This window comes from Aquila chrysaetos, chromosome 2, assembly GCF_900496995.4.
Source record: "Aquila chrysaetos chrysaetos chromosome 2, bAquChr1.4, whole genome shotgun sequence".
Lineage (NCBI taxonomy): Eukaryota > Metazoa > Chordata > Aves > Accipitriformes > Accipitridae > Aquila > Aquila chrysaetos.
In genome coordinates this window covers 72,297,446-72,324,612 of record NC_044005.1, presented here as the reverse complement: position 1 = coordinate 72,324,612, position 27,167 = coordinate 72,297,446, and the positions used below count along the sequence as shown (strand labels likewise).

Below are 27,167 nucleotides of genomic sequence, written 5' to 3'. Positions count from 1 at the left end.
CTCTGCCCCTGCCAGAAGCCGTGCAGCTCCCTGCTCCCTTACGCTCCCCTCGACGCCCGCAGACGCTCACGCTGGCCCGGGGCGGGACGCCTCACGGCGCAGAGCCCTACCCGCTCCGCTGCCCGCACCTGCGGGCAGCCGCGGGGCCGCTCCCGCCCACGCTGCCCATTGGCCCGGGCGCGTCACGTGGCCGTGCCATGCCGCCCGGGCGGGCTGGGTCGCCGCGGCTGCTGCTGATTCATTGGCTGTGGCGGGGCGCGGTCCGGCTCGGCTCGGCTCGGCTCGGCTCGGCTGCGCTCGGCTCCGCTCGCAGCGCGGCGGGGCCGTTGCCGCCGCCCGGTCAGGTAGGAGGGCGGAGGTGGGCGCCACCCCCCGCCGGCTTCATCCCGCCCGGATCCCCCTCAGCGCTGACTCGCCCGGGACGGGACGGGACGGGAGGGGGCTGCGCCTTTCGCCCGGGACGAAGCGGCGGCTCGGGGGGCGCGGGTGGACGTGCCCGGTGCGGGTAAGCGCGGTGAGGGGACGGCGCTGCGGCGGGGGGTGAGGGAGCGGCGGGCGGTGCTGCCCTGCCTCGCCTCGTCTCTCTCGCCTCGCCCGCTCCGCGCTGCCCCGCGGAGGGGCCCGCCGCCGCGGCTGGCGCTGCGCCGGTGGGTGCTCCCGGGTGGGCGGCGTGGAAAGCCCCGAGCGCGGCGTGGGGTGCCGCTGCCCCGAGTACCTGTGGTTCAGCCCGTGTTAACAGGCGGCGGGGTGGTTTCGAAACCGACTCCGGTCGACGTTCGCAAGCCTTAAGGTCTGAGGTATCCCTCTAATTTTTACTTTATTTGAAATAATAAAAAAAGCTTGAGGTGGCACTGTTCGTTTGACTGATGTGGAAAATGCCGCCTGCAGAAAGCTTGTGTCACGTTTCTGAATTTGTAACGGTGTGGTTTCTTCTGATGTTAGGAAGTCTGTGTATTTGAAAGCATATAGCTTGCCTGGAATACGTGGAAATTACTTTCGGTCCCCCCCAGACTGTATGTTGTGTTCTGCTCTGACTCCTGAGCATTTGAATGAAGTTAAAAATTTAATCTAAAATGTTTGGGGGAAAAAAAAAAGTTTGTGGTGTGTTTTGTTGTGGTATGTTTGTTGCGGTGCTTCCCCCCCCGCCGGTGACATCTCCCTTTGTGCTTTCAGACTGAAGGGATGAATGTCTCTTCTCCATGTAGCCTTAGATTACTTTTCCTGTTCTCAGTTTTACCCACTTCCCTTTCCCCTATGTGCGCTTCCCCAGTCTTCTGCTGATTCTCATACTGTTTTTTCCCCCCTCCCTTCCTTCTCACTTAACAGTGTCTTTCTTAACAAGTCGTCGTCTTAGCAGTCTCCTCTGGCGAGCAGCCCCTGTTGATAGCAGCTGGTATGGTAGGCAGTTCAGGTCCCTCTCCTGAGCTGTCTGCCCTTTTTTTGCTGGAGATGATCACCTCAATGACAAGCCGGCAAAGCTTCCCTCCGAACAGTTTCTGTTCCCTGACATCTGCTTTGCTTGTCCTGGCATATCAACCTTGTCCAGCACTTAACGCTGGACAGTGACTGGAAGCATAGGCACAGCATTAGTTTGCCACTTCTGCAACAGCTGTAGCTGATAGAGGGATGGGACAGCAGTGCCAATGCTGTCTTAAACTGCCTTGGCAGGGATGGTTGGGGTTTGTTTGCAAGAACATTGAGGCACTTCTATTTCCAGGTGTGTTTTCCAGCTTACTGCTCTGTTTGGAGCTGCTCCCTCTGCTCCTGTCTGTTACTCTCATTTGAGCCTCTCCCCAGAGGCTGTATACACAGGGATGCAGATTTACGTAACCACTGTGGAAATAAATAGATGTTTTGGTTTCTGCTTGGAGATAATCAGGTAATAGTCTTAAATACTGCTTGTTTTTCCTTGTCCATTTGTGGTTTCCTATTCAGGTTCCTGATCGGAGAGTCAAGACAATATTTTACCCCAGGAGTAAATACCTAGAAGGATGACAGGAGAACTGTCCATTGACTGAGGACAGTCTGGCTCTGTTGTTGCTGAAAATAATGAGACATTCTGGGCGTATCAATCACAAGCAAAAATGTATAAAATAAATCAAGCTATTGCAAGAGAATACCTTTTTTTTTTTTTTTTTTTAAGAAAAAAAATAATCCAGAGTATTAAGAGCTGGACAAAGTCGTTTAGTACCTATTCTTTTGCTGGTTGTCCACATACACTTTGTGGTGGAAGAGGTTTTAAGGTGAAGCATAGATGACACTCTTGCAGCTTGTTCAACTGTTGAAATCAAATTTCCAGTCTTCGAAGCAATAATATGAGCTATTACTGGTAAAATTTTAGTACAAATAAATAAAGACTTTATTCAGCATACTCGCTGCAATGGGCCTTGGTTGTACTTTTTAATGATGTTTCCTTGGTCCCTAACTACTTGTTTATAGCCTGGTGTAGCACAGAGATGTGGCAGGGATTAATAATGGGAGAATTCAGATGTGTGCTTGTGAGTCGTGTACTGCTGTCTGATTTACCTGAAAAGAAATTTGTATTTGAGGCACTACAATAAATTGTTTGCTTCTTCAGTGGCACTGGAGCAAAAAATTAGATCTAAAGACAGGAAAAAAACCAGCTCTGGGTTGGAAAAATCCCAAACCAGTTTGACTTTTAATAAACAACTCCATTTCAGTGACTGTTTGAAATTCTCACTGACAGATTAAGGCAAAATTTCTGCATCATATTACAGGCTAACTACAAAAGTTCAGAAAATGTTTGTCATCCAAGTGTGGAAGTTTTCAAGAAAAGCTGTATTTTTTATTTTATTTTGTTAGCTCTTGAGGAAACGTAATACATAACTGACTTCAAATTGAAAAGCTCAAGCGTTACTTTGCATCTGAGAGATTATGGCTTCACAGACCCTGTGTGGGTGAGAGCATAAGCTGAAGATTTTTCCACCATAGCACAGTTAAACCATGGTGCTGAGATAACCAAGTGTGGGAGTAGCTCTGAACAAATGGTCTATTGTACCTGTTTGGTTTTTTCATCTTTGCCAGTTTATCTTCCCCTGGCTTCAGTGTAGACTAGGAACAAAACTATTTCTGTGGGGAGAACCACTGAGAAGTGAAGAGGTGCTACGAGAGGTGTGCTGTGGCCTGTACTTCAAACCAGATGGACATTACATGAAGATTAGAGTCTTATTTTGTAATGGGAGAGGGGAAACATACTCAGCTTCCGCTCTGCTTGTCAGCCTCAGCGCTTTGGTGTTTTTTTCACTGATGCACAGCCAAAACAGAGCTATGAAATGAGGCCTGAACGCACTTACCCGTTTTCTGGGCTGTGCAACCCTATGAACAGCTGTTCTGTATTTAAACCCGGGGCTGGCATATTGCGATAGGGCACCCTGCAGGTTTGGTAAGGGTGGCCTGTGCGGCTGCAGCACCTCTGCTGCTTGCCACAGGGCGTCTTCAGGCCCAGGTAACTGACACAAAGGGAGCCCAGGTAATTTCAGCTGTTAATCAGTGCCGAGTTTCCCAGAAGCAATCACACAAGAGTAGTTCCTTCTTTCAGCCTTGCCCCTGTTACAAATGGTCAGCCTGGGGTTATTCGAAATACTCCCGGGTGCTTCTGTTCTTGGATTCAGTTGTTCTTTTGGCTACACTAAGCTCTATGCTTCCAGTGTTTCTTCATGACTTGCAGACTAGCCAATTTGAGTAAATCTAGTCTAGTAACCCTATACATAGGGTTATGTGCATTGACATAAATTCTTTTTACAGTAAGAGGTTTTTTTTTTTGCTTTCAAATTTAATGTCATCTTTTAGTTTTAAAAAATGATAAATTACAATGTTTGTTTTGTCCCTACTATGGAGGCTGCTTTTTTTTATAGCTTCTTATGTGATAACACAAATAGAAGGTATTTTAAAAACAGCTCTTAACAGCTAACTCATATTCTGATGGAGCCATTCTGGTTGACCTGCAGTGGGCTGATAGCAAGAGTGTGGAGGGGGGAAGATTTCCTTTCTCTCTACTCAGAATAAGGCATCAGATTGACAGACTTCAGGGTTAGCGAGGAATCCAAAACATCCCCATTTCAGCACTGAGCTTTCTGTGGGAATAAAGCTAATAAAAAGAGACATTTAATAAAAAAAAGAGGCTACTTTGCCAAGCCACGAAAGTTCAGGAAAGTAGTGCAGCCCAAAAGCAGAGGCATTCAGGGCAGGCCAGTTGCAAACTTGCTTTATGGTTTATTCTTACCTCATTAGCGGATGTGCCAGAGCTCTTTCATTTCAGGGCTTTCTATAACAAATCAGCCTGGGATCTCTATCTGTGATATTTACTGAAAGGTTAAAGGTTAAAAATTTGTAGTGTGAAACGTTAAAATTGGTGGTAATATAAACAGCTGAGGGAAAGGCAGCCTTTTTGGAAAGTGTTGAATATACTTACATATACCATTGATGTCAGCATTTGTAACATGACAGGACTGAAAAGGTCTCAGTACTTTAGTGCTTACTGATAGGACTTCTAGTCTGGTTGGTCTTGAGGGAACTTGGATTTTCAAGCTGCCATACCTGTGCATCTAAGAGGAGGTTGGCTTTTAGTGGGGAGAGGAAAATAGGCTCAGTAATACCCAGAGCTCTCTTCTGACACAGCCTTTCCTGCTGTGTCCGTGGGCCATGTCCAGAACTAGGTTCAGCAGAGGTTCAGCTGAGGCATGTCTGGAAAAAGGCTGTTGAAAGCATAATCTTCCTTCTTAAAAAATGCTCAGAAATTTAAACCTGTTATTTTCTCAGAAAAATAGACTTTTCTTTGCTTAAAAGAAAGGTTTACTCTTGTTTCCTACTGTGACTGTGACAACTGTCAACTTGTTTAGGGTTTTTTTGTGTAGAGATATATTATTTGGGTGGAAGGGTGAATTCTTGTAGTATCAGTTTTTGCCATCCTGAATGTCAAAATGAAATGCTTTCTGAGCTCAGCTGAAGCTCAACTTCATACATTGAAGCCAGATGATGGATTGATTGTGTAATTCTGACCTAGCTGCAGGAAATAAATGGAATTATGGCTACCATATCTTTATTATTTGTAGATAATACTGTCTCTTAAGACTGTATATTCTGGCTGTAATTTTTAAGGCTTTTGGTACTGGAGTTAGTAAAAAAAGCTAAGCTATTTGCTTCAGTGTGTTTTTGGAGCAAGTCCCAGTAGCTCTGTACTAACTGTTCCATGTCCCTTCACTGTCAGTGCAGGACCGAAACTTTTCAATAGCAAAAGGAATACATAGCTTCTGTGATGCCACGTTGGGTATAATTTAGCTGTCTTCTCAGACAAGGCTTACGAATGAGCTTGTGTAGTATTTGCTCTATCTATTTTCATATCTATATAGTTTTCTGTGAACTCATAGTACGGTATGATTTCATATTAGTTTCTGCATAACTTCCAGGTGGCCCCTACTGAGTTGAACTACTAAGTGGGTGCTAGTGTTTGCATATATCATTATTATATTTAGGAAAATACTTGGCAAGCTGTTTTGGTCTTTTATTTGTTGAATTTTACTTTAAAGTCATAATGTCATCGCTTTTAAACTAAGTACAAGCAGTAGCTATACAATTAGCATGTAAATTGTATACAATGGTGTGGAGACCTCCTTTTACACTGCAGCACACACAGCACAAGATATTAAGCATCAGTACATGGAAAATAAGACATTTTCATGAGAATTTATATGTGTGGTGTATAAGTAGTTTATTGTTGGAGTCTAGTTTACATTACACAGTTATAAGGATGATAAAATGTATGTTATATCATGTGTAATACAGTAGCATGAGGCACAGATGTCTGTAACTTTGTCCTTTCTCATCCTTAGTTCCCAGGATAAGCAGTGACTAAACAAGCATTTTTCTGTACCGTTGTTACAAAATCCTTTTGTGATGAATCCAGCATCATTCTTGTTATTTTAGTGCAACAGCTCATGCAGATGATGCTGTTTGTGAGCATCAATCACAAACATAACCACTGCTAACATTGGTACTTTCTTTTCTCTCCAAGAAGAGTCCCAGGTACCATGCACTCAAAGTTGGCATGTATGATTCATTTTTAATTGTACAGTCAGTTTTCAGGTATCTTTGTATTTTTCTTGCTAAATTTTACTTGTTTTGTGTAGCTTGCTTTCCTCTCTTTTATTGCAGGTGGGAAGATTGGGTATTCCCCTGAAAAGACCACAAGTTTGATCTCAAATCCTGCCCATCTAGGATCTTGAGAATTAGCAAGAATCAAGGACCATTTGGTTAAGTATTTCCTGCAGACTTCTTTCTCGTCAGTCTTGGGAGTGGCACAGCTTGTTCAGTGCAGTAGCCGTGTGGTAGGGCTGTAGAAAGGTGAGATCTGTATTACCTTTCAGCTGATGCAGTGCACAGTAAATAAGTTTGTGCTTTTTTTTTTTTTTTTTTCCATTAACTTCTTTTCCTCTGATTTCACCTTTTAGTCCTTGGGATGGAGTAAAAAGGAATGTGGTGGTGGCTGGTTCCCTTCCTCTCCATGCAGAATATTGTTGCTGGTATGAGGACTTAGGGGATATAGGAACAGCCTGAGTTGTTACCTTCTCATAGCCAACAACTTCTGGGTTAATTGTACTGCCTAGCTGATGGAGCTGATGCATTGGGGTGTAGTGCTAAGCTTTCTCAGGGTGGGACTTCTCATAGTTTGAAACGTAGCTAGCTTTTTTTTTACCTCCCTGGCTTTTGGGATCTTCACAGTCTTCGAGGGGCCAACAGTTTGTTCATTTATTATATGAAGACTATAAAGTGCTTAGACTCTATGGCAGTAAGCAGAATGGAAGTATGTGGAAAATAAACATAGTTTTTGACTGAAAATTTACCATGTTGCTTGTGTCTACCATATTGGTAGTCTCTCTTGCTTCAGAAACGAACAGTACATTGACCAGTCCACATGGATTTATTCTTGTGCATGGAGGTCAGGATTGGAGGTAGTTGTTGCTGGTTACATACAAGGCCAGTTTCAGATGTACACAACACCAGGTTTGCCTTTGTGGCCCCAGTGATGGTGTAAGCCATGAAGTTGTGCTTCAGGTATGGTGTTGTCATGGTTTAACCCCAGCTGCCAACTAAGCACCACACAGCCGCTTACTCGCTCCCCCCTGGTGGGATGAGGGAGAGAATCACAAGAGTAGAAGTGAGAAAACTTGTGGGCTGAGATAAAGACAGTTTAATAGGTAAAGCAAAACCCGCGCACACAAGCAAAGCAAAACAAGGAATTCATTCCCCACTTCCCATGGGCAGGCAGGTGTTCAGCCATCTCCAGGAAAGCAGGGCTCCATCACGCCTAACGGTGACTTGGGAAGACAAACGCCATCACTCCCAACGTCCCCCCTTCCTTCTTCTTCCCCAGCTTTATATGCTGAGCATGATGTTATATAGTATGGAATATCCTTTGGTCAGTTGGGGTCAGCTGTCCCAGCTGTGTCTCCTCCCAACTTTTTGTGTCCCCCCAGCCTACTCGCTGGTGGGGTGGTGTGAGAAGCAGAAGAGGCCTTGTCACTGTGTAAGCAGTGCTCAGCAATAAGGGAAACATCTCTGTATTATCAACACAGTTTTCAGCACAAATCCCAAACACAGCCCCATACTAGCTGCTATGAAGGAAATAACTATCTTAGGCAAAACCAGCACAGGTGTGTGTGCAGCTCTGCCTTTACAGTGACTCATTTTGAAAGGTAACTGGCTGTGAGCTTTGTGCAATGTGTCAGTAATGTCCAGATTGAAGCAAATAGTCCAACTGCAGCAGTGTTTGATGCCCTGCTGCTGCAGTTCAAAGATGCGGATTTTGTGCAAATATAGTCCAATGGTCAAACTGGCAGGCAAGCTGTGACCTTACAAACTTTCACACAGGTTACAAACGAGTTCTCATTAAGCTATAATTCAGCTCCAGGAGTTGCAGTCGTGTCGTGTCTCCATGGAGAGTGTCTGGGTACCTGTTGACATCCTTTATCTGCAGAGAGAGCAACCTGATGCTCTAGAAGAAGGCTGTGAGTGCTTGCCTTTTTTAGTTTTCAAGAAACTGACCTGCCTCAGTCTCCTGGTTGGCAGCACTGAACACGGCCCTGCTTTTGGGTATCTTGACTGATCAAAGGGAAGCTTTTTGTTGCTCACTTACTTGCTCCTGAAGGAAATGAGCCAGGGTGAGGAAAGGCTATCTGCATCCATACACATCAAAGTCAGCAGAGGGGCTTTCATGTTTGCCTTAAACTCCTGTGCTCCCCCAAAAAGCCCTCAGCAAGGTCAATGAGAAGAGCTTCCTGTCATGCCTCAGAGCATGTGGGATGAATCACTGCTGTCCATTCCTGGCAGAAAGAGCACTTGAGTGTGTCTCCTGGGGGAATTCCTTCCCTGAACCCCTTATCTGGAACCCGCAGTCCTTCCATGACCTGCTGCAGCCTGGCAAATGCACCTGACAGGCTGCTAACATGCCAGCTTGCCCTGCTTTGCTTTGCTTTGCTCTTCCTCAGGATATGCAAGGTCTTAATATTCAGTGCTTTTGCTGTGCTGGTCCTTGTTCACCATGCTAGGCTGGCTTTTTAAGTAGAATAAAATACTTGTTTTAGCATGTTTCAGGCTGAGGTTTTGGAGACATTTGGACAGACAGAGCTTACAAGTGAGCTGTAAGCTAGTTTGAGACAATGCTTATGCTTAGCTGTACTGGATGATTTAGAGGCTTATTTTATGTCCCACAAAGCCTGATGCACAGGCTAGGCTGGGAGCTGGTGACCCAGGTTTCAGTTAGCACCTCTCCCTCTGACAGTGGCTTGTCTACAGTGAAAGTAAGTCTAGAAATCCTTGTAGTCAGTGGTGAAACACTGGAGCTTCTAGTCCTAACCTAAGACTAAACCAGGACAGATTCTTTGTATCCTAGAAGTGGCTCTTCTCCCCGTAAATCATAAATGTACATTAGTGACTAGATTGGGAGAGAGATCAGCAGGTGGCCCAATTAATCCCATCTGCCTGCACTTGAGGTGGAAGAGGAAACACTTTTCGGACTGTTCGTATACCCTATTCTGATGTTTTCTGCCTGCGAATTCCCGTTCAGCTCTTTATATAATACTAAAAGTGAGGAGGTGATGATGAACATTGGTGATGCCATATGAGAAATATTTAAATGAAAGACTTCTCTGGAAGGCTATAGGAGAGAAAAGCAGCCCTTAAACAGGAATGTGCTAATAAAATTTGTCAAGAGACAGACACGTCATCAACCAAACATTAAGGAGGTGGGGAAAAAAGATAGTGGGAACCCTGTGCAGCACCATGTAGTCTCTTAGGGCCCAGTCACAAAATGAAACACAAAATCTTGTAAGAGACAACTGACAGAGCTGAGATGGGAGCAAACTAGGACAGGAATCTTAGGTTTTTCTATGTGCTGTTTGCTTTTCACAGAGGCAGCAGTTGCTTTAGTTGATTAAAAAAAAAAAAAAAAAGAACTCTGTCTAAAGCTTAATTACACATTATCTCTGATTCCAGGAAATAAGAAGGTTTTCTAGTTATTGGGAAGGCAAAGGAGGAACTTTACTGTTAACACAGGCACTTAAAGTTAGACTTACTTCTTTCTGTCATGTCCTTAAAGGGTTGGAAGTAGAGGATGGGAAACACCCTCAGCCATGAACTGGGTTGTCCATTACAGCCGTCTCTTTTATTTTTCCTCTGTGCTTCAGGCTGTTTATTCTCACTGGGAGCTTTCTGAGTGGCCAAAGGAGGATGAGGGTAATGTGAAGCTCCTTATCTTACCCAAGAATGGGGTTGGTTGCTTCTTCCTGTCCTGTTGGCAAGTTGCTCATTGTGAAAACTAAGCTGGTTTGAGTTGAAAAATAGATCCATTTCTTGTTTTAAAGGATTCATCGCTTGTCAGTCAAGTTTTGGTATGTGTTTAAGATTCTGAAAACTGTAACTGGGTATGAAGGTTACTTTTTCAGGCATACTTCACTATTTATTTAAAGTTGTTTTGAGGCATTCCTGCCAGCATTTGCTGATGGTGAAATAGTTGCAGAAAGAACTTTTTTACAAATTTGAAATGCTGTTCATATTTCTTGGGTGAATTTGTGTTCCTCATTTTGTGCCTGATTCTCGCTCTTTATGCATGTCCCTCCTAGCACTTGAACAATGTACTTTACTTGCACAGCCTTAATCAATCTAATTATCCTTAGGAAGGACTGAAGTTTCAGTTATTTTGAGTGACATGGCTATTTAGGGGCCCTTCTTTTCAAGAAAGTTTATCTGGATTTGACTTTGTGCTCTGAGAAGTTTCATTGTCCACAGAACAACTGATAACAATAGTTTTAGGAACTGCATGAAGTCTTCACCCTGCTGAGTTTTAATTGAATGCAAAATTACCCAAAGCTCAATTTGCTCTTACAAAAAGTATTTTGTAATATGTTTCAAGTGGGATGTCCTGACTCCAGTTGCTGCAGCAGATGTTTTGTGCAGAGATGTGTTCTCTTTTAGTGTGCATAAAACTGTCTAATATTCTGAAAAAATTACTCTGCAAAATGGAAATCCCTAGTGCGGTGTTATGGTAATGACAGAAATATCTATCGAGACAATTTAATGATGCTTCATGTTGCATTGCAGTTTTTGTTAATCTGTGGGGAAAATCACTCCTGTTTTATTTTTCTTCCTTAGTGGCGTATTGAAACTGTTCATTAGCACAGAGAAATTTAGGTTGGAAGGGACCTCTGGTGGTCATCTGGTCCAACCTCCTGCTCAAACCATGTTCAACTAGATCAGGTAAATTTTTCCTTGTGTCTAACTTAAATTTCCTGTTTCCCAATTTGTGTCCATTGCCTCTTGTCCTCTTACTGTGCACCTCTGAGAAGAGTCTGGCTCTGTCATCTCTGCACCCTCTGACTGTAACTGTAGACAGCACTAAGGTCTTCCCTGGAGCCTTCTCTGGGCTGAACAAACCCAGTTCCCTTAGGCTCTCGTGCATCCTGTGCTTCAGCTCCCTGACCATCTTGGCGGCCTTCCACTGGACTTGCCCCAGCGTGTCTGTGTCTTTCTACTATTGGGGATACCAACTCTTGACCTACTGGGTACACTCTTGTTAATTCAGCCTGGTACATACTTGGCCTTCTTTGCCACAAGGCATATTGCTGACTCATGTTCAGCTTGTCCATCGCAGGTCCTTCTCTGCAGAGCTGCTGCCCAACAGTCAACCCCCAGCCTGTACTACTGCATGGGGTTATTCCCTCCCAGATGCAGGACTTTGCATTTGCACTGGTCATCCTCATGAGGCTCCTGTCACTCCCTTTCTCCAGCTTGTCCCGGTCCCTCTGAGTAGCAGTCTGTGCTCCAGCCTCTTGACTGTCCCCCAGGTAATCCATGAACTTGCTACAACTGCACTCCATTTCGTTGTATCAGTCCTTGAGGGGTACCACTGACAACCAGCTGCCAGCTGGACTTTGTATGGATAATATAACCCTTTGAGCCTGGTAGTCTGGCCAGTTCTCCACCGGGATTTTTATGGCAGCATTTATCCTAAGATGCTGAGGCTGGTGGTTTTTGGTATTGACTATTTTTGAGCTATGAAAGCTATATTCAATCTGAGGAGCCTGGGTTTGATACTTTGTACACTTACAGGCCTCTCTGGAGGTGAACATAGGTTCTCTTCTTTCCATGGAAGAGAAGCTCTGTGTTGACTGGTGGTTGGCCAGCCAAGACTGGGGGAGGAATGGGAGGGGATGTGATAGCCTTGTCTGATGAGGCAGTGATACTGGATTTTGAAGTAACAGGTGAGAGAGAGCCTTTGTAAGCATGAGTGGGTGCTCTTGGGAACAGTGATGAGGAAGAGATCCTGTAAATAAGAAAGGATTCTTTATAAAATCAAAAGATGTGCTAGAAGTATGTAGTGTCTGTTAACGCATTTCATTTCAGGTGTATATTTACTGAGGTGCGAGATGTCTGCCCTGAGGCTGATTTCTAACAGAACCTCCCAGCAGGCCTCGTCTAACTCTGATTACACCTGGGAGTACGAGTACTATGAGTACGGACCAGTGTCATTTGAAGGCCTGAAGGCTCATAAATGTAAGTTCAGTAGAGACATACTTTATTGCAGCTGAGCTTCCCCATCTTAATGTTCATCTCTTCATTTGTAACTGATTATTGTACAGAAATATCTCTCTCCTAATTTCTTGGATTCTCAGCAATTAGAGGTATTACTCTGTTTATTAGATTATTATAATTGTTTATTATTCTGTGTCCTTTTGTTGACTGCTTTTCTTGTGCAGTTGAGAACCATGGATTTCTTGGCTGTGGTAGAAATTTGTTAATACTGAGTAATATCAGACTATCAGGAACAGTTTATAACAGCAAATACAGCCAGTGCTGCTTCTGGTGACTACTTGGTATGATCCGTGTTGCTTTGTTTTTGTTCCTGTTAATGCTAAAAAGGCAGTGGTGCGCAGCCTTACTGCTTTTGTTTTTCTTGATAGAAAATAAACTTAAGGCTTTTAAAAGATTTAAAACAAAAGAAGAAATTTCTCCTTCTGAAGAAACTTTTATCATTGGGACTTTCTTCATAGGAGAAGTGTGCTAAATTCAGTGTTCTGCTAATACTGGAGCAGAAGTCACAAGTGGTGGACAGGAACCAGAGAGATGAAAATTATGGGTAGGAATTGAGAGGAAATTTAGCTAGGACAAGTTAGTACAGCTGGACCAACATTTATTTAAAATCTAGACAATAGCTTTGGCTTCTATGAATTTTTTTTTTTTTTTTTTTTTTTTTATTTTTAGGGGGAGATGGTTGTGGCGGGGGGAAACAAAAAAAGAAAAAAAAAAAAAGTAACAGAGACAAACTCAGAATTATTGGATGTGTTTTGGAAGAACTTTGCCAAAGAGAAGCAAACCATCTTCTTTCTTTGTTTCTGAGCTGGATGCACTGTGAGAGGGTTTGAGCATCAGTCTTCGAAGTATTGGGGAAGGGTCTCCATGCAGTGCTGGAGTGCCTCATTTGGCATGCTGAGGATTCAGACTAGGAAAGAGGAGTGCCTGGAGTGGCACACAGCAGCCCAGAAAGGCTGATCTCCCATGGCTCTGCACAGTCAGGAGGTTTTGGGGAGGCTCTGTAAGGGACAGAACAAACTTCTTGAAGTTATTAATGCTTTTAAAAAAACTAGAGCTGAATTTGCTTCTTAGCCTGAATTGTACTTTACTTTTTTTTTCCCCAAAAAGAGTCTGCTGATTACTGTCTGTATTTTTACAAATGTTAGGTACTTGAAAAATGTAGGTTAGCTTTTATTGTGTTTCTAATTTATATTCCATTCATCCCCTTAATCAGAGGCCAAACCTGATTACAAAGATTACTGATTACAAAGAGCAGCTGCAGTGTTATGTACATGCCTTCTTTTTAGCTCAGTGTGTCAAAGAGCATGACAGGAGAAAAAAATATAAATGATAGTTACAGAAGGTATAGTGGCAAAACAGGTCTTGGATAGCCATTGAAGTGATTGCCACGCTAAGCGTAGCAGCTCAGCTTTGCTGTCTGGCTGTGCTGTTCGTAGAGCAGGAGGGTTCCGGACAATTACTAGAGAATGGGACAGAAGTAACAACTGCTTTTCAGGTGCAGCTTGACAGACTTATGAAAGAGGTTAATAGTGGTATTGAATCAGTCACCTAGGAAGTCCCTTCTGTTTGTGGTGGTGGCTTTTTTTTTTTTCTTTTCAGGTTTTTGGGGCGTTTTAACTCACAGATTGGAATTGGCTCTTTACTTTGGTGTTTCTGCATACATTCTCAGAGGGCTGAGTTTAATCTAGTAAAGGAATGGTCTATGTTGTGTATGGCATGATACTTCTTGACATGGTATGTTCTTTGTATGTTTCTTGTTCTAGCTATTTCTAGCTGAGTTGAGACTGTCGAGGAATATGGAGGCAATGTGGTCAGACATTTAACTTCACTGAAATCCTAAGATGGGGAGGAAGGAGAAGAGGAGATTACACTGGGGTTGTATTAAGAAGGAGATCTTGAATATTGACAAAGAAGGGGTGTTAATGAATGCCTGTAACTTACGTTGGAGAGCTTAAAGGGGAGTGGACTCCAGTTTAGGTGATGTAGGCTGGTAGTGACGCTTGGACAGCTGTAAAACATCACTGGTCCCTCTTAAAATTACAGGTGTGGGATTTTTTAAAAAATTATTATTTATTCATTTATTTCTGTTACACAAGGTATTTCACCCAAAATGAGAGGGCACTGTTTTGAACCATAACATAAGATGAATTCCACAGGAGAAAGTTGGGGACTGCTCTCAGGTTAATGTTGATTTAATTAATTGTAGGCAAGGGGAGGTTCCTAATGATTTAATGTATATACAAAGGAATTCAGAAGCCTGTTTTCTGAAAGCAGAGAAAAATTTATGCAAAGTCACCTGTGTAGAAAAGTATTTACAAAACAATCTAATACACAGAAATACGTCTTAAAAAAAAAAAAAAAAGTGAAGGTGGGGAGAAGATGAGGTGTTCAAATGCCACACTGACTTTTCAAATATATGACTACAAAAAAAAAAAAAAAAAAAAAGCAAGCTGTTTTGCAAGCAAAAAGTATGTTCTGCCTGAGGAGAAGTGACGACAGGAACTAGAAATCAGAAAATCCAGAAGAGTAGGCGCCAGATGTTTTGTAAATTAAAGCCTCAGAAAGTAAATAGATAAAGATAGCCAGGAGATAATCTGTGACTGGTAGAGATAAGAATAAAATCCTTTTTCGTGCCTTTGGAACAGAAGAAACATCAGTAACATTAGAGAGAGGTAAAATAGGTAGGAATGATCGGGGGAGTTGGAACTGCTGCCAGGATGTTACAAGTCTGTGTTAGGAAGAAAAGGAAGGCTGATACTGCAACTTGAGAAAGTGATGAGATACTTTCCCAATCAATTTGTAACTTGGGACAGTATTATAAATGTAGTCCTATGTGCCATATTTTTTTAATAGATGTGTTATGTACTGTTTATTTTGAATAAATGTTTAGAAGTTAGTAGGTTTGGATAATTTGCACTTAAATGAGTGAGACCTAAATGAAATATTGAAGAGAACTCAGGCCACCTGGTTTAATTTTAAACAAATCCAAAGATTTGTTTTGTAATTGATACAGCAGAGGGTTGGAAGTGTGTCAGGAGCCACAATAAAACAAGGGAGATGTAGCTTTAGGCTCAGTAAACTTAGGAATTCTGTTGGTAGGGGAACACCAAACAAACCACAGGACAGGCTTGTTATTCAGCACACAATGCTGGCAGGTGTGATTTTTGTGGGGAGTAGTAATTTATCAGAATCTTCTTTTTTTTTTTTTTTCCCCTTAGTTGATGAGTTGTTTTGCAGCTTGATCAATATAATCTGTGTGCATAATTTTTAGACATCTTACTTGATAACCAGAATGTAAAGTCTGATCAATGCAGTTGCATATCATTGAAGCATGTCTGACTAATTGGTAGGTACTAGTAGCTGTAAATGGTTGAGTGGTAAATTTTTTAATGGGAATGTTTCTGTTTAGATGAAATTTTCAGGTACTACAAAGTCCGGTAGGATGGTAGATAATCATGAGCCATTGTGTATTAGTAAGGCCAAACACAGGATGCATCTTGAGCCACTGAATTCAGGCTATACTCACAGAATGATGCTGAAAATGATTTAGGGCTCATAATGCATGGAATTACAGAAATAAACTCATACCAGTATGCTTTAAGCAAAAAGTATTACAAACTTCCCTCCTGCCTATCCCATCATGGAGACCTATACTTGAACTACCCTCTAGTTGTTTTACAAAGGGGGTTGAGTGGGGTAGATGTGGCAGATGAGAGATGGAATAAATGTTGCAGTGGGAGACTTGAAACTTAGCCTCCTTAGCTTACCAGAAAAAGGGATTAAGGAGTGACTTGATTGTGATAAAGTATTTTCACAGGGAGAAAACCTCAAATTGCAGCAGGCACTTCGACTTCACAGAGAAAGAGCAAATGGTTTGAATTGATTTCCAGTTTCCAGATCTGCCTTTTAGTGGGGAAGATATTTCACAGTGGGAGTGTGATTAACCGTTGGGGTCAAACACCAGGCAGGATAGCTGATTCCTTGTTTTCTGGTATCTTCAGTTAGTCCTATAGGAGACTGAACAGGCTGGCTAAAGTTCTGAGCTGTGCCTGCTGCACTGGGTCAGACAGATCATCACGTAGCTTTACAGCCAGCAAGGATCTTTGAGGTTCAGTAGTAGCTGTGTAATGAGAGGTTAAGGGCAGATAGGATACCTGTCCTGACCAAGACTTCCCTCTTGCATGTTTGTATGTTAATTTTTTGAACTTTTACAGTGGAAGTTTTGAATATTTGCATGAACAAAAACTAACTAACTGAAATGACAGGTGAAAAAGTACCTGTATACTATGGGTCCTGGACCAGGTCATATTTTGTGTTGGTGCTCTGTAACTTTGCGCCATGCTTATCAATTGATTGTTGTCTGGAAATAGGTTTGTCCCACTTGGACCTCTTTTAATAAGTTCCTGAAAGCAACTGTGGATCAACTTTGAAGTCATAAGCGGACATAAATTTGTTTTAAGTAGGACTAGCAATTTATCTATGGGTCCATTTGCTATAAATGCTAACAGTAGGTACGTTTTTATGGCTTTTTGCCTGTGTGCGTGCTCTTCCCAATTGCTTCTATATTTGGCTGTTGCATTGGTGTTTTCCTTTTAATTAACTGGCGGTTTGACTCTTTTTTGTCCAAATCCATTTGGCTCCTCTGACGTTGTATTGCAGTTTTCTGTATGCAAGTTGGAAACCCAAATTAAAAATTATTCAAAAATGTCTTGTATACGTTGGTTATTTATATTTGTTGAGGTAGCAGATAGTTTTATCTGTGGTTCTGTTTATTTCAGAACCTTATTACCACTGAAAGAAAGCTAGATCCTCCTAAACCTATTGTGTGAAAGAAATCCATCAAAACGCAGAAACCTAATGGTCTGGGGCAGAAATAATTTAAAATAGCAGGGGTTCTGTTCTAAAGGGACAGAGGTTTTTGCTGAAAATCAAACAATCCTCTCTCCTGAGTTCTAGCACTGAAGTTGTTTCCAAAGCAATGCTTGGAAACGGGCCAGGCATCATAAAGGGAGCTGCTCTTATTTTACTAACCAAGAGAATTCAGCGTCTTCCCTCTTTCAGCTTGTTTCTGGTTTGTCCAGACGTCAGTAAAATTTGGGCTAGAAATGAGACCTTAAATGGTAGCTTTCTGTTTAAAAATAGAAAACAATAAATCTGGTCGTCCTTCCTCTTTGCCACCCAGGAATAAGCTGCAAAGTCTTTTGGGGCTTGCAGTCATGCTGCATGTGGAAGGAAACTTTCTGCACGTGTAGGTGAAATACTGATCATCTTGTTTTCTCTTTTTCACCAGATTCCATTGTGATTGGATTTTGGGTTGGTCTTGCGGTTTTTGTCATCTTCATGTTTTTTGTCCTGACCCTGCTGACGAAGACAGGAGCACCACACCAAGAGTGAGTCTGAAAACTGGAATAACAAATCCAGCCTGCTAAGTGGTGTGTCTGTTCTTTGCGGCCCCCGAACAAGCAGCGACAGTGCTGACATTGCACTGGCTCAGCACCATCTTGTTCTAGTCCATTCTTATGAAAGGGTGCAGTCTATCTTTGTTTCAAATAATCTTTGTTCCAAGCACTTCTAGGAGACCAGTTCTGTAGAACTGTATTAATGTGTTCCCTATTTAGCAAATAGTCATAGGCATGCAGTAAGAGAAGGGAATAGCTGCATGTATGCATATTCATGCTAGAAAGCAGTTGGTGGGTAGGCTGCCAAACAGCTGGCTTTAGATTACTGTTCTGCAAATAAATGGGGTCATTCTAGTTAGGCTCACATTATGATGGAGTAGAACAGAGAAATGTGAATATTGACAGAGCATATACAAATAAAGTGCAGTGCAGATGTTAAATTAAGGAAGTTGAAGTCTGGCAGGCTTCCACGTGTTTGTGTGTTGAAATCCAAAAGATAGATCAGTAGTAGTTACAAAATCTTCCCTTAACTCTGTAGCTCCCCTAGTCTCAGAGTGTCTTAGTTTCTGCTGAGAAATTCCAGTAGATGCTGAAGTACAGATGAGCTCCACATTTGTTTAACACCATGGGCCCCTGAAAGCCACAAACTAACCTTTTTTTCTTGTTCTTTCTGGCTGATAAGTATGTGCAGACCATGCCTTGCCTCAACCATTTATCTGCATTTGCACAGCACGCAGGCTGTCAGTCCCTCTTCCTCTGAGAAAGTTTGAACCCACCTCTCTCAGGCTTGCATGCCAAAAAGTAGAAGTAAAAAGCCTCTCCGGAGAGTGACATTGCCTGCAGGCAGGTAGCAGTGATGAGAAGTTGATTGTGAAAGGCAATTGTTAGTGCTTATCACTTCCTAAAGCAGCCAGCCTATCTCTGCCTACTGAAGGCCCTTTGCTATTTAGTCATATGTAGGCTGGCTCTGAAACTTCATGTAATAGCACATCTCTAGAGACCAGGCCATATTAGAGAGGACATAACGTACATTGTGAGCCTTTTCTGAGCTCCTAAATTTTTCTTTCTGTGAGAAGGAAATAGAGGCAGAAGAATTCATCTTCCCAGAACTGACTTGCTGGTATTTTTGCCTCCCTTACAGACTGTCATAAAGTAGCCAGACCTTGCTCCCAAATATATTTAAAGTTCTTGTGAGTGTTGGTGTGCTGCCTCTTCCCTGAAGATCTTGTTTCTTAACTGAGCATCTGAGTCTGTATCCCACATAAATAATTTGAGAGGGGAAGAAGTGATGAAGTCAAATATACAGAAAGAGAATTTAATATGGATATTTGTCAAAAGTTTGTACACTTGTAAAAGTGTCCTTTCAGGTAGCAGAGGCCTGCTTGATATCTCCCACTGTTTTTCTGCTTTCTCCATCAATTTTCTTGGAACAGGTTGCCTAGAGAGTTTGTGAAACTTCTGTCTTTGGTCAACTTCTACATCCAGATAACCTGCTCTGAATTCAGAGTTGGCCTTGCCTTCATCAGGGCATTAAGCTAGAAACCTCCAGAAGTCCCTTCCAGTCTAACTCTTAATATAATTTTTCTTCATTTGCTGAAGAGAGCCCAGTTATTCCTTTCTGTATTTGTTTTAAACCTCCTTTGCAGCTTTGGGAGCCATGTGCTTGAATGCTTGCCCAATTACTATGTATGCTGAGTTGGCACCTTTAACACATTTGAGCAGGTTTTTTGAGATTTGATAACCAAGTGTGTATGGTACTGGAAATATATCATCCAGGAATATGCTAAGGGCAGTGAATACTGTTGTTTGCTCTTATTTTTGATACGTTTATATAAAAACTGGAGAACATAAATACCAACCTGTAAAACCAGTGCAGACTGTGGTTTTAGTTTGCCTGCATCTTCTGTCTTTATACCTGACTGGATTCTTCATGACTCATCATTTCATTAGTGGGCTGTCTTGCAGCCCTTCTTTAGAAATAGATGTTAATGGGATTCCTAGGTCTTGGGAGAAATTCAGCCTGATTGATGGATGTGTCTCTGACTTCAGTAAGTCAATTTGGCTGTTCTTTAAAGTACCATTAATGTGAGAGGTAAGTGTAACTGGGTTCAGATGGATGGATCTAAAGTAGAATACTCTGATTTTTCTAGTATGCTTTTCTTGGCTCACTATAAAGGGGTATGATAGCATGTACTTCTCAAAATTGTACAAGATGTTCAAAATTGGGTACATTCTCAGACCAGAAGAAAAGGGTCAGGATATGGTCAGGGAGAGGTAGAAATTTAATTAGTTACGGAAAAGATGCCTGTTGCACTTTACTTTTGTTTGCTTGTGTATTAGTTTGTGTAGAACATTAGCTTGAGCAACAACAAAAAAAAAAAAGCGTTGACAATCTTTCTGAATTTCTGCCTGAAAAGTATTCTCATTCATCACTTGGGAGAAGACAGTATGCTATGTTTGTTTCTGCATTTAAAAAAAATCCTTAAAAACGCATTTGTGCAACAAATGCATGTGTTCGTGTAACCTCTCTGTACAAAATATCAGCTGATGTAACGTCAAAGCTTCATGCAGCTATTGAGGCAGGTTGTAGAACTAGTTGCAGTAAAGGTGAAATGACTTTTTTTTAAGGATTTTGGGATGAGACCCACTCAGAGAAATGCAGATCCACTGAAACAAAAACTTCTTCTACAGAAACATGTATGTGTTTGCTGAAAACTTATTCAGGAAGGTTTCTCAGGTTCAGGGTTGCATTTCTGGATTGGTACTAAGGATCTGTTTAGATTCCCCAAAGTTCCCTCTGGGATGCTAAACCCTGCTATTTTGGAGGACTGGCTACTTATTCCTTTCCATGGTTTGCCAAGTACCACAGGTCACTTCAGGGAGTGTTGAGAGAAGGGGTGTTAAAGCTATAAGGAATCTTGAGTGTCAGTCCCAAACCAGTGTGCCCCTGTTAGAAGGGTATACTGGGCAAAATGGTCTGTACCCTGACAGTGCACTCAAGTCCAGTGGGCAGAGTCCAGAGCTTAATACTGAATCCAGCAGACCAGAACCCAGCATTGTAGGCTGGGAGATTCCCAGAAAAGGGAGCTTGGATTAGTTCACTGGTAACTGCTTGTTTTGGGTGGTTTTCTGTATGTATGATGATTCAGGTGTCTGGCACTCACTTTCCTGCTCTCCTGTGGGCAGCTTCTGGGACTCAGAGGGTCCTGTTGGCCCAAATACTGCAAAAGGGATTTTATTGTCCAGGTGGCTGCGTTCCTTTCCACAGTAAAACTGGGATTTCTGAGGCTGCTTTTCTTATTTTGAGTGTTCTGAAAAGATATACGCTGAGGTATACTTGCATACTGTAATGAGCAAGACTATGCAAGTTACTAGTCTAGTTTAAAAAAAAAAAAAAATTTCTCCCCAAAATACAAAAATATAGTGTTGGTGGATTTTGGAATCCAAAAATATACAATACTACATAGAAACTCTTAGTGACAGATTTGCAAAACTATATATGCAACTTAAATTCGGAGTGGTGCTTTCTGTTGCATTATAAATACATAAATGTCAGTTGTCAGTTCTGAAGGCTACCACAGTATTATTCCAGTCTGTTTGCCTCCTGGTGTGTATACAGTAGATTATTACTTAGTTACTGGTCTGTCTTGCATCAATTTAAACATTATGCTTCTACATGCTTCACTTCAAATTAGCATTTGAGAAGCAGGGATCTTTTAAGATTAACTATGACTGAAAGACTAATGGTAGGTATCCTGTGAACTTAAAGGTTTTAGGGGTAGATTTCTGAAGGTGCCATCTGAGGCTTTCGAAAGCACGTAGGCACTTAACCTCCTACTGCAGGCTCGAGGGAACTGAAGTATAGTGTTTCTCTGAAATCTCTGTAAGTACTGTGTGCACCTTCAGGCATCCAACTATTTGGCTTCAGTTTCACTTGCTACATGTTCACATGTAAACAGTATGACTTATTAATTCTTACTTAACAAAACTAATCTTCTGAGAATGTTTAGATTTTTCACTACCCATCCTCTGAATACTTCTACTGCCTTTCAGATGCAACTAACTTGTATTTTGTGATGATAGCATATAAACTCAGCCTGACAAAGAATGTATTACTATCTGTAAAACTTCCATCTAGCTTGGAGCTGGCTTGAGCTAACACTTCTAGAAAACTCCAAGAAAGATATTAAGATTTGCTTCCTGGGCTATGTGTCTGACTTAAGACGCCAGTGTTTATACCAGTCTTTAGTTCCAGCTCTCCTAATTGGGGAATCTGAATGGCATTAAGTCAGTGGAAAAGATGGTTTGATGTCCGGACAACCAAGCACTCAAATTATGCCTTTAGTGACAGCAATGCTGCCTGTCTCTCGGAAAGATTTTCTCTATCAAAGATTTTTCTTGGAAGTGTTCTATAAGCCATTTTAAAAAACTTGTTACTACTTGATACTACTTGATACCAAGAGGAAATACTGAAGAGTATTTCTAAGTTCATTCAGTGAGCTAATTATCACAGTATATTGATTACTAGAAGTGCCATTTAAGAGTGCTGGCTTTGATAACTTGTTCCCATGGAAAATTATCATGACAAATCAAGACTTAAAATAGCTTCAGCAGAAAATAATAAATAGTGCTGGCTTTTGAAGTTTGTTGTAGATAAGCTGTAGATTTCCTTTCTTCCTGATCACAATGGTTGCTGAAACCAAATTTGGTGTTAAGAACTCAAATAGTTCTACTTTCATGCTTACTCTATTTTTCTTTTTCCTCCTAGCAATGCAGAACCTTCTGAAAAAAGATTTCGCATGAATAGCTTTGTAGCAGATTTTGGAAGACCTCTGGAGTCGGAGAGGGTCTTTTCTCGTCAAATAGCTGAAGAATCCCAGTCACTTTTCCATTTCTGTATTAATGAAGTGGAGCATTTGGACAAAGCAAAACAAAGTCAGAAAGGTCCAGGTCTGGAAAATAACGTCCACTTCCAGGAAGTTCCCAGGAACAGTGGAATGTTTGAGGAGGACGTAAATTGTCTTACAAAATTTAACATTCCTAACTTTGTGAACACTGAGCAGAACTCTTCACTAGGTGAGGATGATCTCCTCATCTCAGAGCCACCAATCATTTTAGAAAGCAAATCAGTCATGCAATCTTCCCATCGGATCCTTGACTGAAAAGTCTTTTACTTTAAGGTAAACATTACTGTTATTGTCCAGTTTGAAGCCTGTCTTGGCCTTCTAGTATTTTGATAGAAGGTATTTCAGGTCTGTGCTTTTTATTGTATGTAAGACTGGCTGGGCTGACAGAATTCAGTTTAAACAAGAAGTAAAACACTAAATGCTTTATTCTGATGCCTTCTGTGGTCTAAACTTTTTGCCCAGCATTATTTTTGCTTCCTGATTTTTTTTTCTTGTTTTCTTCTGTTTTTAAATGACTGCTTATGTCCAGCTTCTGAAGGATACCATATTAATTTGTGGGGACTATGAAGGCTGGAGCCTGGCATTGGGAGGTGTATGAAAACTCCTTGGCCAAGAAAAGTGTAAACCTTAAATTAAGACTGAAGCAAGGAATAAACAGGCAGCCCCTTGGGAGGTTCTGCAGCTTTTGCCACTCCCAAAAAGGACACCTGAATCTAAGCAGCACAATGGATATCTGCTTGGTGTTAACTTCAGTTTCTGATTTCTAACTGCTTTTTGGTGCAGGTGAAATCCAACTTACAAAGCTTCCAGAGGGAATACCTTGCATAACTGTTTGGTTACAGTGTTTACAAAATGCTACCACCACCTGCTGCTGAGTAAAAGCAAATTGGTGCCTGTAATTGTAGTACTTCAGAGTGACATTCTGACAGCTGCCCAGTGGTGACCATGACCTGGAATTAGCGTTCTACACACAAACAGTAATTTGACTTTAATTGCTGATGCAAACTTCCAGTTTGGTAAGTGCAGGATTCAGTAGGTAAATCACAGGAAATCAGATAAAAACTATTCTTTGTTTGTCAATAGAGTTACTATATGCAAACGGTGGTTGTCTGTTAAGCTGGTGTTATGCTTTGCTTATAGGCTGAACCTCCTGTGCTTTTTGGCTCTATAAACAGCCCTTTCTTGCCAGTAGGCCATGGAAGGGGTAGCAGGCTTTCCGTTGTTCAGAGGACCAGCTCCAAAAGCACAGCTGAGGTGCACTTGCTCCGTCTTCTTTTTGTACGCAGTTGGGATGGTGTTGCAACCACAGCTGTTCTCCCAGGGAAAGGTTTGTTAAGGAATTGAATAGATGTAATTTCAACCTTTAAGTTTATTTTTTAGAGAAGGAATAAGGTTCTGGAACTTAGCCAGTACTTAAATCATGTTTCAGCTTTCTTCAAAAGATTGTAACTAATGGCCAAATGGTTTTAGATGCAGAGGAACCAGGTTCAAATCCTCTGCTGGATTTGGAGTAAGAGTGCTTTGCAGGAAGTTCTTAACTGAAATGAAACTAGGGGATTCAAGATACTGTGCCTAACTGAGTTTTCTTGAAACTAGCCTGCTAGCTATACAACATGTTTGTGTCAGAGTGAAAATGTAGCAAGGGCTTGCTGATACATTCTTCAGACACTTAAATGCTGATTAATTCATTCTTCCTTCACCTGACAAATAGAGAAATTAGTGAATGTGTTGTGCATTTAAAGAATACAAAGACTGAGGGAAATCTCTTTTGTTTTTATCTCCTGTGACCTTACTATAAACCACTTATACCTAAATTTCCTGTTTTCAAATTTAATTCTTGCACTACTTCCTAGTGTTTAAAGTAATGGGATTATACTTAAAGCAAAGCAGAGACTGTTTAAAACTAGCAGATTATTGTTGAAAATAGTTCCCAAGAGAAGATTGAGGTGAACCCTGTTCATGAGCATAGCTGCATGGGTTGCAATGTTGGTCTTCAGTATGCTGCTTCAGGTGCAGAAAAAAAGGCCTCCTTTTACAGTAAGTACTTAACCACAACTATGAAGGCTGTAGCTGTGGACTTCCCTTTTCCCTTCCCAAATTAAGAAATCTGGGAAATCTGCCTTCTGAATGTGGCAACTGCTTCCTGCTAAGGCACCTCAAACAACTGTTAGCTATCTGATGGTTGAGCTTTTTCTGAACTGAAGGTCAGTATTTTTCTTGCTAACAAGCTCTGGGACTTCTACTAAAGGTAGCTTTTATAGCCTACTTCTGGATGAGTTAGCTGCCTTCAGTGATGTTTGATCTATTCTTTTTTTATTTTTTTCCTTTGCCATGCATGAAAACAGAACATGCTACTTAAATGAGGAGAAAATCTCTGTAGAATCCATCCCCCCTGCAATTGAGAAATAAAGCTTATTTTTAAAGCATTTGAAACTTAGTTTTAAAATAATGTAGGTCTGGTTTTATAAAAAGAAAGGCTTGCTATTCCCAGTGGGCTAACCTAAGCTTTTTCTTCTGCTACCTTGAATCTTTGTGGCTTTTGTTTCGGTGCGTAACTGCTAATTTGGGGAAAAAGGAGAAGTATCCATGTGTATGGATGCTGGTGACAACGCCTAGATGAAAGGTATTTAATAACATGATCAAAGGATAACTTAACTTATAACACACTTGAATTGTAATCTTAGTGTCCTTCTGAAGCATGTATTAATCCTGTAAAGGTATTTCAGTGTTTTTGGTTCCTGCTTTTGTTCTTCCCTGATGGTTCTGCTTTTTTCATCTTATCTCCCTTCTATCTTTAAATAAGTCCTTCATGCTGTTTTTTACAGAAAAATAATCTGGCAGTCCCCACTGCACAGCTCCCACATGACTTCAGAAGCACTGTAGCAGCAATACAGTCTGATTCAGACTTTTGCTCTGCCTCTCCTTTAGAGCAGAGGCAAAGGCAAAGGCAGAATCTTTCTGCAGTCTTCAAAAGCAGTTATGTTAAAGGTGTTCATTCATTCTTTTTCCTTTTTAAGAACAAATAGACACGATGTTCTGCCTTCAGGGAAAGGGGATTGGTGTAATAACCAACTTTGTATAACATTTAAAAAGTTCATCTCTTCCCAGAAAACCAACATGAATTGGTTTACTATGAATTGAATAGAAAGTGCTTTGACCAGGGTAATCCTTCAAAAGGAGTACTCAGAATTTAATGGTGTTTGAAAATCAAATTATTGCAAGTTTTCTTACTGCTTGGGCTGTCTGTTTCAGGGCCTTTTCTCAAAACTCACTCTAAATGCATCACCTGTGGTAGATTTAACCTCATGTAGAGTTCCCCTAAGATAATTACGTATGTTTGTTTGCATAAACATGTATTGTATTCTGTAAGAACTTACTAGGTCAAGTTATGTATTCTGGTTTTCAAGGGTGAATATTTGTGAAATTTTCTTCTGTGTAAACAAGTTTCAGTTGTGTACCTTTTTAAAAAAAAAAAAAATCCCTGCTCATAAAGAAAAGAAAGGGAAAGGTAAAACCATGAACTTTTCTAAAATCCAGTGATACATGGTCTCTGAGGCTAAAAGGTGAAGTAAATGATGTGTATTTGTCATGCAATTTAGTATTTTTGCACCTGAGCTGTAGCTCTTGAATACTTGTTACTGACTTTTTTTGCCACTCTGTGATTAAAAGAACCCCACAAAACCCTTCACAAGCCACTGGCAAAGGAGGAATTTGAGTGTGCTTTCCCCTTCTACTCTGCTCTATCCTCCTGGCAGTGAAAGATGACAAAGCTAAATAAATCAGCAGGAGATAGTGTAGAGCTGGACTGAACTTACTTGGTAGCCTCAGGTATTGACAAGTAGCAAGGACAGCACAGAGGCAGAGCCTTTTACCGCATGTTCTCCAACAAGAGCAAGAGTTGGAGGCCTGTGCTTTCCTATGTTTGGACAAGAGGTATGTAGTTAGCTGTTTGAAAGGCTAAACATTACCATTCCAAGTTATCAGAGGGCTTTCTGTTCAAGAGAGTCAGGGCAGCACTTGATGCATGGCCCCCCTTCCCTGCAGAAAGGTATTTGCACTGCTGTGCTAGTACACAGATCTGTTTTCCTTCTTTTTTCTAGACTAGGTTAAATACTGGATATAGTGGCAGACTCCAAAATGTATTATGTACTATCAATCAAATAAAGTCTTCATCCATGATAATTTATTACATGAGCAGTTTTGACATGTATTTCTGAGAACTTGAATGTAACACTTAATGTCTCTGCCACCAGTGCCAGGATCAGACCTGATACTCTTCTGCAGACCCCGTTTTCCTCTCTTGAAGTAAATGTCTTCTCTGTAATCCAGGTCACTGAGTCACCCAGCCAACTGCTCACTTGGTTTCCTAAAAGCTTCAAACATGAGAATTCAAATTACAGCAAAGCAGCTGGAATATAATAAACAAATGAATTCCAGCTAAACATAAGTCAATGACTCAAAGAAATGATGTTTAAGATTCTTTTAATCCATCCATTATAACGCCTCCTGGAAATGCATAATTAAATAGTATGGCATAAGAAGAGGAAAAACATACACCAGGAGTATATAATTCTATGACTCTGGAAGATACCACTGAAATCCTCAGTGGAATACAATAAAAGCTAATGACCTCTTTTGTTAGTCTTTGTTCTGTTTCAGGGTATTTTCCCCCTTTCTGTACTGTTAAGACTGCTGGAGAGTCAAGAACTAAAAACTTTAGCAGGGAAGTTAAAACTTGGACCTTAGTTCTCCAAAA

General features: G+C 41.4%; 1 protein-coding gene across 5 annotated transcripts; it reads left to right on the top strand.

Annotated features, from left to right (window-relative positions):
- Positions 1-253: 253 nt before the first annotated feature.
- Positions 254-27,045, top strand: MRAP2 (melanocortin 2 receptor accessory protein 2). Of its 5 annotated transcripts, XM_030039351.1 has the most exons (6): positions 254-344; positions 6,172-6,269; positions 10,666-10,770; positions 11,917-12,066; positions 17,396-17,495; positions 22,273-27,045. In XM_030039351.1, the coding sequence occupies exons 4-6, from the start codon at positions 11,940-11,942 to the stop codon at positions 22,664-22,666; spliced, it is 621 nt and encodes a 206-aa protein (XP_029895211.1). In that variant the 5' UTR covers positions 254-344; positions 6,172-6,269; positions 10,666-10,770; positions 11,917-11,939; the 3' UTR covers positions 22,667-27,045. The 5 variants fall into 5 exon arrangements, 4 of the variants coding, with proteins under 4 accessions (XP_029895211.1, XP_029895218.1, XP_029895228.1 ...); XM_030039358.2 differs by lacking the exons at positions 254-344; positions 6,172-6,269 and adding an exon at positions 6,547-7,071; XM_030039368.1 differs by lacking the exons at positions 254-344; positions 6,172-6,269 and adding an exon at positions 8,000-8,109.
- The last annotated feature ends 122 nt before the right edge of the window (positions 27,046-27,167 follow it).